Genomic DNA, 15907 nt, shown 5'->3' with positions numbered 1-15907 from the left:
GAGGCCAGCCTGGTCTACAGAGTGAGTTCCAGGACAGCCAGAGTTATACAGAGAAACCCTGTCTCAAACAAAACAAAACAAAAAAACAAAAAAACAAAATATCTAGACAATTCCTCAATTAAAACTATTCCCTGATGATTCTAGGTTGTGTCAAGTTGACAGTGAGAAGGAACCAAAGGAAGCAGTAGGGGAAAGGCTGTGTGGAGGATGGCTTGCTGCACTTTTAATTGTCTCTGGTCTTTTGCCCCTCTGTGTACGTTCTTTATTATAGATGGGACTGTAACTCATGTCCTGTATAAATGCAAAATTTTTTTAAAAGTCAGAATCTCTCACTGAGGCTGGCTTTGAATTGGGTATGTAGCCATTGATAACCTTGAACTTCTAATTCTCTTCTTTCTGCTTCCCAAGTGCTGGGGTTACAGGTGTGTCACAGCATACTTGATTTGCACAGTGCTGGATATTGAACTCAGGGCTTCACACATGCTAAGCAAGTGCTTTACCAACTGAGCTACAACAGCATTCTGTATAAATGCAGATTTTAGAATAAATATCAAGTGGTCATCTAAGACTCTTGATAGGCAAGCTGGCTTAGGATAGGGAAGAAGCAAGGAGATCCCTGAAAGATGCCTGAGAAAGGTACTGAAGAGACGCTAAAAAGAACCTGAATTAATCTAGAACAAGTGGAAACCCAGTGGAAAGTCATCTGGATTCGAAACTGTAGAGTGCTGAGGGACATACTGTGAGTTGTTCTGTCTGTAAGAATGGAGAGAGAAAAAAAAGAAAAAAAAGAAAAAAGAATGGAGAGAGATAGGGGTGGACAGAAAAACTGGCTTAGTTATCAGGGCACTTGTGTTGTGCCTTCTCCGTCCTGTGGTCTCTCTATTATAGTCCTTCTGGTACTATGTAGTAAATATTCTTGTAAACATTCTTTTTGTCTTCTAAAAGGCAGGAGAGGGGCCCCAGTCTCTATATTAGATATGGAATACTGTGTCCATTGCTTAGCAAGTACTACACAGACTGCTGGTGAATATGTTTAAATTTAAAGCCTGGCTCTATTGTCCATTAAGGACACTAATATGTGAGGCTTAGGTGGTGGTAGTAATGATGATGATGGTGATGATGGTGGTGATGGTGATGGTGGTGGTCTTGGTGGTGATGGTAGTCATGATGATGGTGGTGGTGGCGGCGGCTTTGGGAAGTGAATCAAAGCAGAATAGAGAAATAAGGCTGGCATTTCTTTTGTGTCAATTGCCAAGGTAGTGACGACTGTTAGGTATATTTAGTGTTAAATACAGAATGAGTGTGGGTCTCCATCCTTAACAACCTCACAGTCTACCAGGGAGAAGGCCAGCTGAAAAAGCAATGCACTATACTGAGGTGAAGACAGGTACTCTGACAGCACTGAGTCTCCTCCAGAGGAGAGGGTTGGCGAAGCATGGAGGAAATACCTTTCAACCTGAGCAGGTGCTTGTTAACCTTTCAACCTGAGCAGGTGCTTGTTAGGTGAAGGCTAGGAGGACTTGGCATTCCAAGCCATGGGAGTGGCACATGCAAAAGCCTGGTGGCAGGAGATGGTGGGTGTCAGCAGTGGAGAAAAGGCTGTATAAGGGAAGGAAGTCGAAGCTGCAGACTTTGATTAGGACTGGGTGGTGCAGGGTTGGAGTGTACAATTTGGTCTGTGTGTTAGTCAGCATTCTCCAGGGTAACAGAATTTATAGAATGAACCTCCATAACTAGGAAGGGGATTTATTAGAATGGCTTATAGGCTATAGTCCAGCTAATCTCACAATGGTTGCCTATGAATGGAAAGTCCAAGAATCCAGGAGTTGTTCAGTCCATGAGGCTGGATGTCTCAGTTGGTCTTCAGTATATACTCCAGAATCCTGAAGAAGTAGGCTCCAATGCAAGGGAAGGAGTGGGCTTGTTAGAGAGGTGAAAGCAAACAGAGAAAGAGCAAAATTTCATAGGTAGAAGGCATGGCCTGGATTAGAGGCAAGTCTTCCCATCTCAAAAGATCCAGATTAGAAATGAATCTTCCTACTTTAAGCAAAAATTCACTTCTTAGTTAATTCTAGATATAGTCAAATTGACAACCAAGAATAGCCTTCACAGAATTGAACTCAGGACCTCTGGAAGAGCAGCTGGTGCTCTTAACCATAGTCATCTCTCTAGCCCCTCAGTCTGTATTTTGAGGGTCATAGAAAAATACAGGCTTTGTTTTGTTTTGGTTTTTGGTTTTTCGAGACAGGGTTTCTCTGTGTAGCCCCGGCTGTCCTGGAACTCACTCTGTAGACCAGGCTGGCCTTGAACTCAGAAATCCGCCTGCCTCTGCCTCCCAAGTGCTGGGACTAAAGGTGTGCGCCACCACCGCCTGGCAAAATACAGGTTTTTTTTCCAGATCCCTACCTGTATGTGGGAGTCTGGGTTAAGAGACTGGCCTGCCATGGGCCGGAGGGCCTGGTATTTGATCTCAGCCTGGTCGCCCAAGGCAGTGCTGTTGAACTTGGTGTTCCATGTTGGAGAGCAACTGCTCAAACCTCATCACACTGTAGAGTGCCTGCACAGCAGCTTAAAATTCCTCAGCCATGCTCTCTACAAATTGAAAAATTTTACAACAATGTCATATCAACAGAAGAAGTCTTGAAAAGTAGGACTGAGAAATAAAGACCTCTGTGCCTTTTCTCCCTGGAAGGGAGTTTGAAAAATATAGAATTTCTAAGTTTCATGTTAAATATCCTTGGGGTTTCTTTTCCTTCCCTTTAAAAAAGTTTTTTTTTCTATTAACCAAAAATCCAACAGAGACGCTTGTGGGAAGATAATTCCTTTTGGCTGGAGCTTAAGCTCCATGTTGTGAGCTTTTTAATTTTCTTTCATCGGCAGTGGGTTGAGACCCAACTGTGCAGTCACTGGGGCTCAGCACAGTCCTGTTGTTGGGCAAGTTATCGCTGGGAATCTCTCTTTCCCCCTTGTACCTACCTAGTGAAAGCCAAATGAAATCAATTTTTAATCAAGGAGATGAAGCACGAGGGTTTCCTTAGAAAAGAAATCATACGGTCCAAAGTACTAGGTACGTTAAAAAGTGAAGTTTTTATTTGCTGTCTGCTGTTAGGCATGGTTTAATGTCAGGAAAACAGGAGGCACTGTTGAAGAAACATCTGGAAAGCTGCCGAGCCAGGGAGACCAACAAGAGTGCTTTTCTCTGCGCGTCTCCTTTCAGTCTGGGCACACCTGTGTGTTCCCAGCATCCTGTGCAGACTGTGTGCAGAGGCACTGGGATACATGAAAGGTTGTGTGATTAGGAGCTTCTCCCTTTCCTTCCTCTTGCTCCTCCTCCTGGTCCCTCGCTCTGCTATTTGTTCATTTTCTTCACGGTTTGTTCATTCTTCTACGTTTATTCCTTCTAAGTGCTATGAGGGTCAATTTCAAGAAATAGGGTGAAGGAAACTTGTCCAGTGGGTTGAGGCTGAGAGACTGACTAGGTCTCTCCTGTATTTTGTATTTGTTTTAGAGAACAGTTCCAGCATGCTGTGGATACCCATATCCTTCTGAAGACTGCCTTCTACATCTGCTTTGGCAGATGTGCTTGGTTCCACCTACTGATTCTCCTTCTGGCAGTGCAGGATAGAGGATGACGTGGGAAAGGAGACTCCAGCTCAGTGGCTATCCTTGGAATTTGTCTTCATGGCCGGCGAAGAGTAAATGTGTCAAGCCCAGCTTTCTTTGCTTAGGATTTGAGTTCTGTCACCATAGGCCTCACTTTTAGGTTCTGGGCTCTTAAAGCAGTGACATTTCTAAAGAATCCATGCAGGGCTAAATCTTCCCTGAAGCCTCTGGTATCTGTTGCTGTTCAATGGGCTGTGAGTGCTTTTCTTTATCTGAAAAAAAAAGTGAGTTTTATTGAGAGCTATTTAAAGAGTTTAGGAGAGTAGATGTTGGTTATTCCAGCAACCCTGGGTTGAACAAGTAAAAGCTGTGTGATTCCTGCTTCCTCACTGTGGAATTCTGCCTGAGTCTAACCTATCGAAAGCCTCTAGTAGTTGCCTTCTCTTAAAACTTGAGAATGGCTTCCAGCAATTAGGGATTTGAACATGAACATGGAGAATTGGAATGCTTGGTAAATAAACTGATAGTAGTTGACAAGTAGAGCCAGAAGGGAAGGGAGGTGGGAACACGGTGCTCATGTGTTTCTGATTTATTGGGCAGCTCCAGAGGAGGATCAGGCATGTAGAGTGAAGACCAAGGGCTCAGTTTTGAACTTGAGTGTGAAACAAACAGGAGACTATAGTAGGATTAACCTTAACCTTCAGGTTGAGGCAGCATGAAGGTTATGCTGAAAATCTCATGTTGCTTTGATGTTCAAATCATTCACTGCATTATATCTCTGTGGATAGGTAATGTGATCCAACTCCAAATTCTGGTTCCTCTGAATTACAAGGTTAAGGAACGAGTTCATAAGCGGAGTTTACAAACTATGTTGGTCCACTTATCTAGTTGGCAAGCTTCATTCTCTCCCTCAAGATCATCCTGAAAAGAGATTCCAGAGATGGGCTAGGTCAGTACAATGAGTTATGTGTTCAGAACTTAAATCTGCATGGAAAAGAAGGACCTTGTATATTATGATGTTCGTTGCCCATCAGCTCTTTGCTCCAGCGTATATGAAATAAATGCATACACCTAGTTTTGGGTCTCCAGATCTTCAAAAAGCACTGTAACCTCTATTTGAACTGTCCCTCCATTGTCTTTTGGCTAACTTGTTTCCCACTTTCAATCTTCCAAGCTTACTACTACTTCCAGTGAGCCCTCTATGACCCCATACAATGTTTGCACTCTTGCCTGAAAGCTATCTTTGGTGGGATTCTAACTTAGTGTGTTCTTTGTCCTCCTGGGAGCTTCTAGGGTAGGATATCTCTGTTTATTTATTCCATTCATCCTTAACATCTGGTACCTATGTAGGGTGCTGCAGGCCTTGACAAATACGTATGGAAGGATGTATTATCTTCCAGTTGAATATATTGAAGTAACAACTGCATATGAATGTTCTAATTTTTAAATTTTTTTCATAGTGTATGAATTTTTAGTTTTTATAGTGCTATTTGGGAGGGTGAACAATTTGTAAAAATACATTTTTAGGACTGGCCTGTTAACTACTTATCTAGGGTTGAGATGGTTTTTGTGTGGGTAAAAGTCTCAGGATAGTAAGTAGGCTGTACATCAGTGCTGTGTGGGCATGGTACTTCTTTGTGTTTTTTTGGATGCTTTCCACATTTCTGTGAATTACAAGCTAAACATCTGGCTTCTCTGAAGCCAGGGCTTGTGTCTTTACGGGTTGTTTATGGGAGTGGTTGCTTTTCATGGCGAGAGCCTGCAGTATTAACCAGACTTCTTGAAGTTAGTATTTCCTCTGGGCATTTACAGAGGCTGAGGCTGCTATTAGTTTGAGAGTTACCACAAGAAGAGTCTGAGTGGTGAGAGCCAGAATGGAATAACTGTGAAGAATTGCTTCTCATCTGACAAGCTCTTAGGCAAAGCGGAGGAAGGCATAGGGAGAGACAAAGTAAGTTCAACCAAGACTGAGGGAGTTGTTCTGTAAAGAAGCTATAATGAACTGAGTGAGGCACTGTTATAATGCTGAGATGAGGAAAGGACTGGGCATCTCTCATACCTTTGTTCTTAAAATTGTTGTTTTGGTCCTGGAGAGATGGCTCCGTGGTTAAGAGCACTCTGGCAGACAAACAGGTTTGATTTCTAGCACCTACATGGGTGGCTCAACAACCATCTGTAACTCTGGTTCCAGTGGATCTGACTCAATCTTCCTTCTCCACAGGCACCAAAGCACACATGTGGTATACAGTCATACATGCCATCACAACACCTATATATATAAAGTGAAACTAGCCGGGCAGTGGTGGCACAGGCCTTTAATCCCAGCACTTGGAAGGCAGAGGCAGGCAGATTTCTGAGTTCGAGGCCAGCCTGTTCTACAGAGTGAGTTCCAGGACAGCCAGGGCTACACAGAGAAACCCTGTCTCGAAAAAACAAAAACAAAAACAAAAACAAAATACATAAAATGAAACTAAAAAAAAAAAGATGTTGCCTTTCTTATGACCCCCTGGGGTTGGATTATGGCATACCTAAACTATAGGCTTTAAATGATCTCTGATCTTCAGCCAGATATACTCTGCCTAAAAGCCATTGGTAAAGTGGACTGGTTCTAGGATATTCCTTGAACAGGTCGGTGACATGTTGTTCTCATTTAGCTGATCTGGTTCAGGGAGAAGGCTAGCTGGTGAGCCATCCCCAAGCTTACTGTGGCAAGAGAGACTTACCGGTCCTGCTGGCATCTCCATCACAAGCTCACTCATTGGAACCCAGAATCCCTTTGCAAATTCCCATCTTGGATGCTGCCGTTGGCTAGCTGTACCTCTGTCAGTTGCAGGCTGATGATGCCTGGCAGGCTGGGATTTGGTTGGTGGCATCTTGTAAGGCCCCTTGACCCCACCTGCTGTCACAAACCCTTATTCACATGCATGAATGTTTCTTGATATACCATTCCTAAGAACAGATACCAGATGGGAAAAATAACTCTCTTGGGTTTATGTGTGCTTTAAAAAACTATACTTTAAAAAAAAGTTGTAGCTGCCTTTGGTTTCTCTCCATGCTCAGAATGTGTTTATTGGTCATGTTCTTGCTGTTCTGTGGAGACCAGCAAAGCTGTAAAGAGAAACCACTTCAATAGGAGATTCTGGAAGAAAACCTGAGCAACTCTTCCCCAAGGATATGCATGCATCTTTCTCTCGCCATACCTTGCTAGAGTCAGGGCCTGGGAAGGACTTCTAAGAGCAGTGTGCTTCCTACTGTTGTCCAATACTCTTAAGTAACTAGTCAGACCAGGGGATGTTTGAAGTGAAAGTGTTATGGTCTTCATATTAAACAGTTATTTAACTATTACTTTGTTGGTGTTTTTAATACTGTTTCTTGAACTCAAGTTTGGTTACTGTAGTTGGCATAGATACTGGACAAATGCAGGTTCAGTGTTGAGGCCTGGGACATAGTTGAACATGGAGAAGTGACAACACTCAGTTTACAGCTGCTGACATAATTCAGCTGTTTCCCACGCTGATTGCTCTCCTCTGTAGTGCTGATGCAGTGAATTGTTAATGGATAAGCTCTTGCTGTGCCAATCAGGGTTGCAATGAGGCCATTTGGATAGTTGGAAATAAACTCTGAGACTGGGAGGACTTTTAATATCATGCTGTTCTTCAGCCCTAGTATAGAATCTAAGCTTTAGGGTGTGCTTTGATTTGATGGCTCTATTCCTGTCACTTAGACGGTAGTAGTTAAAGTTCAAAGTTTAAGTTCCCATATTCAAATTGTGTTTGTTTTCTTGTTGTTGAGTTGTATTATGTATTCTGATATTATATTCTTTTTTTTAAAAAAATTACTTAAGATGTTTTTATGTGTATTAGTGTTTTGCCTATATGTATATGTGTATGAGAGTATCAAACCTTGGAGTTACAGTAGTGAGCTGCCATGTAGGTGCTGGGATTTCAACTTGGGTCTAAGGAAGAGCAGTCAGTCCCCCTAACTGATAGTGTCTTATCAGATTCGATCTGCAGACATTTTCTTCCCAGTGCTGGGTGTAGGAGAGCCATGACCTTGCTAAGGAAGTGCTTTACCAGCTGAGCTATGTCCCTAAACTTGATTTTTTGTTTTGTTTTATGTTTTTTCCAATCTAGAATATGTTTTTTGATGCAGGAAAGTTTTTGAAGATAATATTTAAAAATAACTATATGTACACATCTTCATTTACTTATCTTCAAAAACTTTTCTGTATCAAAACACACACACACACACACACACACACACACATGGAGAGGTAAATAATATTCCTTTAAGAGTCAGTTGCTTATAGATAGTTGTATTCTGTCCTCATAGTTCATTCCCATTGGTTTAAATGTCAGTTCTTCCTTTTTTCTTATTGACTTTGTAGTACATTTTGAAATAGGGACTTGTAAATTCTTCAACTTTTGTCTCCTACTTTGTTCTTTTCCAGGACCGTTTTTGAGTATTTAGGGTCCTCTAAAATCCTATGTGAATTTTATGACTTTTTCTTATTTCCATAAAGAATACCACCAAGAATTTGAGAAGAATTGCATTGAATCTGTGCATTACTTTGGGTGGAATTGCCTGTATTTTCTTTTCTTTTCTCTTTTTTTTGGGGGGGGTTATCACTTTGACAATGTTAAATCTTTTAATCTAGCCCAAGATGTCTTTCTGTTTATTTAGGTATTTTTAATTTCTTTAGCAATGTTTCATAGTTTTCAGTATGTAGCCTTTCACCTTCTCTGTTAATTAATTTCTAAGCATTTTATTGTTTTTGGTGATATTTTAAGTGACATTACTTTTGTCCCTTTCAGTTTTTCTTTTTTTAAAAAAATTTTTAAATGATATATTCCTTCACATGTCTGTTTGGGTCAGTGAGTGCAGTGTCCATGGAGGTCCTGTGGGTCTTTCAGAGCTGGGACTCCAGGCAGTGGTGAGTCACTTGCTGTGGGTGCTGGCAACTGAATGTTTACCATCTACAAGAGCAGTGCATGCTCTTAAGCCACCAAACCGTCTCTGGCCCCATCTTCATTCCTTTTTTGGTAACTTTTTTTCTTCATTTAAGAACTCAAGCAGAATCTTGGTCGATTTTCTAGTGTGTGTGTGTGTTTAACACATAGGATGATGATGTCTTCCATAGAGATAATTTTTCTTCTCTCTTTCATTTTAGACGTCTTCCTTCCACCACACTGGCTGTTGGTGCTTTTTAGAAGCGATCAAAGCAGATATCTTGTGCCTGATTTTAGCTGAAGGACTTCAGTCTTTACCAGGGAATATCACATTCTGTGTAGGATTTTCATGTGTGTTCCTCATTATTTGGTGAAGTTCCATTCTATTCTGGTTTACTTTGTTCAGTTACCATGGAAGAGTTTTGAGTTTTTGTTAAACACTTTTCCTTTATCAGTTGAGATGATCATATGTTTCTCACTTTGGTTAAACTTCCCAGGACAAATACGATTTGATCATTTTGTAAAAGCTTCTTAATACACTGTTAAATATGGCTTACTAATGGTATGCTCAGTATTTTTACATCTATATGCCTATGGAGGGGCCTGTAATTTTCTTATGTTGTCTTTGTCTGGTTTTTATATCAGCGTTAAGTTGATCTCATAGAATAATGGATAAGGAAGTGTTCTCTTATGCTTTTTGGAAGAATGTGTAAAGATTTGAGCACTGTTACCTTTTATTTATTTAAACCATCCTTTGTCTATGTATGATGTATGTGTGTATCTATGAGCACCCCCTCTCTACACATGTCATTCAGGCTCACTGACCCTTATGTTTCCTAGGATTTTCCTGTTTTTATTTATTGCTTACCCCATAGACATATGTGCTACCATGCCTAGCTAGTTTTTTGTTTTGTTTTAATGTGGGTTCTAAGAATTTAAACTCAAGTACCTATGGTTTCATGTCAAGCACTTTACTCATTGAGCCATGTCCCGCCCACTTCTGTCACTCTTAACAATTGCCTTGCTGTTTGTGAGGTCTTGGCATCCTTTGCCTTGCACTCCCTATTTGAGGCTCTGGCCTTGAAGCTGGGTCAGGTCAACTTTTTCATACTTTGCCTTGATAGTTCTTTCTTGACCACTTTTCCCAGGAGCCAGTCACACTGATTCTTTAAACTCATACTGAAGGTTGCCCTGACAAATAGGGTCAAGTTGTAGCTTTGTCTTTGTGTTCTGTATTTCCTTGTGCTGATAAGTGGATGGTCTGATCTTGGACTTGCTGATCAGGCCTAAGGAGTCATCCAAGAGATCATTGAAAGAGAGCTTATTTAAATGTTTCTTGAGTAGTTAACATTTTAGGAAAAGAGACTCAGTTGAGCACTGCTTTCTATAATTTTAGGTTAATATATGATCATAGATATGGCCATACATTTTGTTTAAATGAGTAATTCATATATATGCTTCTTCTACTCTATTTTGAGAAGGGGTACATAGTGACAGGGTCTCACTATGTAGCTCTAGCTGGCCTTGAACTTTCAGTGATCCTTCTATGTGTATTTGCTCAGTAATCTTTTCCTTACCTATTTTTATGGATCCCAATAGATGTGTTTAGGTGTTTTGCCTGCATGTATATCTGTGTACCGTGTCTGTGCTGCTACCCATTGGTGCCAGAAGAGGGCATCAGATCACTGTGACAGGAGTTACAGACAGTTGTGAACTGCCATGTAGGTATTTGGAATTGAACCCAGGTCCTCTGGAACAGCAGCCAGTTCTCTTAACTGCTAAGTTATCTCTCCAGTCTTCTAAACAATTTTTAAAATGGCTAATCATTTGGTATCCCATGATTTTTTTTAATGTTTTTGTTTTACACAGTCAACAGATTTTTTTTTTTTTTTTTTTTTTTTTTTTTTTTTTTTTTTTTTTTTTTTTTGAGTGCCAGACAGTGTTGGACCTTGAGGATGCAAGGACTAGGTTGGGCAGACAGTTATTCCTAACCCTTGTGGCTTAGCCAGTCAGATGGATTTCAGCTGCGACAAGCCTGTGAAGTAGAACTTGACTACCAAAGAGAGCCCTAGGTTCTAGTTTCCTTTCTGTTGCTGTGTTGAAATACTTTAGCTAAAAGCAACTTAGGGGAGGAAAGGGTTTTATCTTACACTTCCAGGTCACAGTCCATCATCAAGGGGAGTCAGGTGAAGAACCTAGAAAGCCAGACTGCGTGCTATTCCACACAGCATTTCCTCCAGTCCAGGAGCTCACTCACTGTTAAGAAAGCGTAGCAGACACTATGGAAGAATGCTGCCTGATGCCTTGTTCTCTGGCTTACTTATCTAGCTTCTTCATAGAGCTCAAGACAACCTGCCCAGGAAATGGTTCTGGCCATGGTCACCTTCCCACTTAACAGTCAAGACAATAACAGACATGCCCAACAATAAAGACAATAACAGACAAACCAAACTGATAAAAGACGCTTACTCAGCCCTTTTCCAGGTGACTCTAGGCTGTGCCACCTTTCCCTTCTTCTTCCTTCCTGTCTTTGTCTTTCTCTGTTTCTCTGGGCTTCTGTCTATCTGTCTCTGTCTGCCTGTCTCTGTCTTCCTGTCTCTGTCTTTCTCTCTGTATCTTTCTGTTTCTCTCTCTCTCTCTCTCTCTCTCTCTCTCTCTCTCTCTCTTTCTCTCTCTCTCTCTCTCTCTTTCTCTCTCTTTCTCTCTCTCTTTGTCTCTGCCTCTGTCTCTGTCTGTCTCTCTCTGTGTGTCTGTCTCTGTCTGTCTGTCTGTCTCTCTCTCTCTCAGGCCCCTGCTGTGTTTCTGAGGCAGGCCTGGAGCTTCAAGCTGACCTTCCACTTGTGCTCTTCCTGTTTCTGGGATTATGGCCAACCCTCCCCTCCCTTTTGTCACTTTCAATGTTTCCGACTTTACATGAGCATGTATTATACATAAATAATTGGTCTTATGGCATTTTCATACATGTACATACTGTATTTTGTTCATATTCACCCCATTACCTTCTTCCCCCTCATCTTTTTTGAAATATTGACCAGAACTCACTATAGAGTCTGCTCTGACCTCAGCCGTCCTCCTCAGTCTCCTAAGTGCTGTGGTGACAGGCTTGTCTACTGCTACCCTTGACTTCTAAGATGCATGGAGACTTCGGCAGAAGACTGACAATTCTACTAAAATGAGTATCTGAGCAAAGCCCAGGAAGGCTACTCCTGGGAACGTGGCAGAGGTACTTCTGAAGTAGGGCTGCCGTTTCCTAGGCAATACTCTGCTTAATATTTTTAGCATGTGGTCACGGCAGAACTAAATGTAGTTTCTCATCCCAAATTGGTAATAAATGTAGATATATTTAGAGCCAGAAACAATGCATTTAAAATTCTCTTCTCCTTAATTGTGTGCCAAGTGCTGAGTTTAGGTTTCTTTGTTTCTTGGCTACCTACCCAGCCTCCCACCATCTTTTTGAGAAGGCGCCTGGATTTTCTCTGGGTGTTGGGTTGGATTGTGAAACCAGTAAGTTATGGGTCTCTAAGTTATGTTGAGAGGCATCTGATTTTGTGTGTGTGTTTCTGCCCACATATGTAAATGTGTATGTTTTAAAATTCATCTCCCTTTCAAATTTTTAAGGATGTGGTATTTTAAATAGCTGTGGGCTCTCAGGCACTTAAAAATAAAATATAATGTTTTAGTTACCTGATGACAGTCAAAGCCAACATGGGTTGTTGAAATTTCTATGCTGGGTGGCCTATCCTCTCATATTGCCACAAAATGTTTTTGCAAGTAAATGTTATTGTTGTTGTGTGTGTGTCCTCTGTAAGTTAAGGAGCATCCTAGTTGTTAATCTGTCTTCCAATTAGAAAGTTGTATTTCACGTCTGCTATAGTCTGTTTCCTCATGGTATATCCCCAGAAAACTTTCTCTTAAATCATTGTACCATCTGAGCCTTGGATGTGAAAGCCTAGTTCAGAGAACCTTGTTCCCAGCATCCATAGGGCAGCTAATGGCTGTCTATAATTCCAGTTCCAGGTTATCTGATGCCCAATTCTGGCCTCTGAGGACACTGTATGCAAGTGGTACATTATTGTGTGTAGTTTTTGCTATCATGCCTAAGCTCCTGGAATGGAGAGGACTGGTAAGTCCTGACTTAGCTTCCCCGAATCTACCAATAAAAGTTGTTCAATTTCAACTTGCCTTTGGACACGATTGCTGGACACTACTATCTCCTACCTGAGAAAGTATGCCCTTATCAATATTCTTATCTCTGTACCTCCCACCTGCTCTAAACTTTAGTGGCTCAGATACATCTAATCCCTGCTAAACACCACAGACCACCCACCTATAGGAGCAGCCCCAGGCTACCACTCCTCCCAAAACATGGGACTCTTCTCCCTTGTCTCTTGCCTCCAGAAATACCTGGAAGTCCCGCCCATTTCTTTCACCCAGCAATTGTCCCATGGCTTCTTTACTGACAGATCAAGAACCAATTGGGGAACAGCTCAGCATCAGAGCCACCCCCACAGTGCACTTATGTTCAAGCAGGCAAAACAGTCATACACATAAAAAAATAAAGATAAAAATATAAACTGTATCTGTATGAGTATGACTACTGAGTGCTTATAACCCACACCAGCACACAGTAGGGGTGGCTATGCTGTTTGGAGCTATGAACTGAAAGTTTTACCTTCCTCCAGAATCTTTTGGTCCCACTAAGAGACTCTGCTGTCCTTTGGAAGCCTAGAGGCATTAGAAAAAACGAAAGAGGAATTCTGATTCCTGCTCGGCTGTGTTTACTGTGGCTGTTCCTAAAATCCCTGATACTCTGTAGAGATAGAAGAGCAACAGCAGGAATGTGGAGACAGGCCTGAGTTATCAGGAAGCTGGACTCTGAAGCATCTTTCTGCTTTTGATCAACTGGCACTGATTCAGAAGCAGCCAGTATCACTGAGATTTCAGTGTGTGTACCCTAACCATTGTGTAGTCTACATTTGTGGGTAATTTGAGGCTCAGGACTGGGCTCCAAGCAGAGGCAATCCTGGATAGTGACAGAATCTACTACTTTGCTTTGCTCAGAATATTCTCTAATAATAGATATTTAACTACAAGCTTTTTAATTTTTATTTTGTTATGAAAAGGTCACACTATGTAGTCCTAGCTGGCCTGGAACTTGCTGTGTATGCTGGCCTCAAACTCACAGAGATCCGCCTGGCTCTTTTTCCAAAGTGCTGGAATCAAAGGTTTGTACCACCATGCCCAATTTTGCTATAAGGTTATTTGAACTTCTACTTTGTCTCAGGAACTGTTCTGTATGTTTTGTTATCTGATTCAATCTGATAACCATACAACTAAGTAGTTACTTGCAAGTCTCCTTTAAAGATAATGAGACTTAACAATGTTACTCATCTAGCTCGAAGTCACACAGCTAGTCAGGGGAATCTGAATCGATCCAGAGTACTGGAGTAGAGATGAGATGGAGTAGAGTTTCTTGTAACTTTGTTACCATCAGTACTTGCTGATCGCTCTCAGGACCTCAGGCAGAGCCAAGGAACAATTACAAAGGAGAGTCTACTTGTCTCACTCCATGCTCAGAGTTTATCTAGTGGAAAGCATAGTGACCAGGCAGAGGCTTTTCCCCACATCCTGTGTGTATGTGAGAGAGAGACAGAGACAGACTCAGTAACTTGTAACTTGGACATGATAGAAGCAGGTCTTCCCACAAGAGGGCCCCAGTAGGCTCATTTAAAAATTTTTCTCATGACAAAAAAATGTGAGTTTTTATTTGTATTATTGCAAAACAGATAAAATGATGGACCGAGTTTTCTCTCTCTCTCTCTCTCTCTCTCTCTCTCTCTCTCTCTCTCTCTCTCTCTCTCTCTCTCTCTCTCTCTCTCTCTCTCTCTCTCAAGACAGGGTTTCTCTGTGTAGCCCTGGCTGTCCTGGAACTCACTCTGTAGACCAGGCTGGCCTAGAACTCAAATCCACCTGCCTCTGCCTCCCAAGTGCTGGGATTAAAGGCATGCACCACCACTGCCCAGCAATGGACTGAGTTTCTGTGGCTGATTTCACAGACCAGTGGAGAGACAGCATGACCTATGGAAAGAGTCCTGGTTCTGGGGCCAAACTGGCTTTACATTCGCAATCTGTTGTTCTCTAGTTGCATGAACTCTGGCTAGTTACTTAACCTCTGAATTTTGGTCCCCTCATGGGTAAAATGAGCAGCATATTAGAACCACCTCAGAGGGTTGTTGTGTCGAGTAAATGAGCTTAGCACTTTGCTCAGCACATACACAGTGCTCTATAAATGTAGGGTATAGTTATTATTTGACAGAATTGATTGTCCTCTGAGATGCTTAGGTATTGCATTGGAATACTGGGGAAGGAGTCTGGTGCGGTTCTCTTCCACACCAACTGCTACAGTTGTAGTCAGTACACCTCAACAAAGAACAAATGCTTCTGAGCAGACTGGGGCACGACTTAAGGCTCAGAATCTGTAGAATTATGTCCGACTTGAGTTTCTTCTTGGAGAATTTGCCTCCCTGCCCCATTTCTGTGATGGGTTGACTGCTCCTCACTGTCCTGGGAGTGTGTGCAATCAGACATGGCTATATATTGTCATAGGAAACTGACCTATGGCATTGGGGAATCCCTCCATGATACTATTAGGGTAGATTTTTTTATTAAGACTCCAGTGGAATGTTGAATACTTCCAGACTCCAAAGTTAAAACAACATGCTGCTCCTCTGTGAATGAATGCCTCTCTTGCTGCCTCCTTGCCAAACCCAACATAACAATTCCTCCTTATTCAGATTGATCTCTTGGCATTGCTGTCTACAACTTGATTTTTCTTGTAATTCTTTCTTTAAAAAATATTTACTTTTATTATTTTTAATAATGTGTAGGTGTGTATCTGCATGTGAGTATATGCATGTATGTTCAGATGCTCCCAGAAGCCAGGGCATCAGAACCCCTCAGCTGGGGTTACTGATGCTTCTGAGCTGCCTGATGTGGATATTGGGAACTGAACTCATGCCCTCTGAGAGGAAAAGTGCTCTTAACTGCTGAGCTATCTTTCTAGACCCTTCTCTTACTCTCTTTAAAAAAAAAAACAAAACATTTTAATTTATTCTTTGACAGTTTTTCCCAGCACTTGGAAGGCAGAGGCAGGTGGATCTCTGTGAGTTTAAGGCTAGCATGGTCTACAAAGTGAGTTCGAGAACACCTATGGTTACACAGAGAAACCTGATCTCAAAAAACAGTTTTATAATGCATATAATGTATTTTGATTATATACCTCCCTTACCCATTTATATCTTCTTTCTGTTTTCTCTGAATTCCTTTTCTTCTCAACAAGTTCTTCTCCTACTTTT

At 41.6% G+C, this 15907-nt stretch overlaps 1 protein-coding gene across 5 annotated transcripts in view; it reads left to right on the top strand.

The window, feature by feature from the left end:
• The window catches only part of Sil1 (SIL1 nucleotide exchange factor), a 255742-nt gene that overhangs the window by 37139 nt on the left and 202696 nt on the right, over window positions 1–15907 (top strand). Inside the window, exons 2-3 of one of the 5 annotated variants that reach the window (XM_031365351.1) lie at window positions 3509–3857; window positions 4392–4552. The exons of 2 other annotated variants lie outside the window; for them this stretch is intronic. Coding sequence is in view for 1 of the 3 variants with exons in the window: in XM_031365348.1 (XP_031221208.1) it covers window positions 9112–9114 (3 nt within the window). In the remaining 2 variants the exon portion in view is untranslated. Of the gene's footprint in view, window positions 1–3508; window positions 3858–4391; window positions 4553–9092; window positions 9115–15907 lie in introns of those variants that run through there. 2 more of the 5 variants (XM_031365352.1, XM_031365348.1) reach the window with 2 other exon arrangements.

The sequence above is a fragment of the Mastomys coucha genome, unplaced genomic scaffold (genome assembly GCF_008632895.1).
Source record: "Mastomys coucha isolate ucsf_1 unplaced genomic scaffold, UCSF_Mcou_1 pScaffold13, whole genome shotgun sequence".
NCBI lineage: Eukaryota > Metazoa > Chordata > Mammalia > Rodentia > Muridae > Mastomys > Mastomys coucha.
This window is presented reverse-complemented; position numbering and strand designations above follow the sequence as displayed.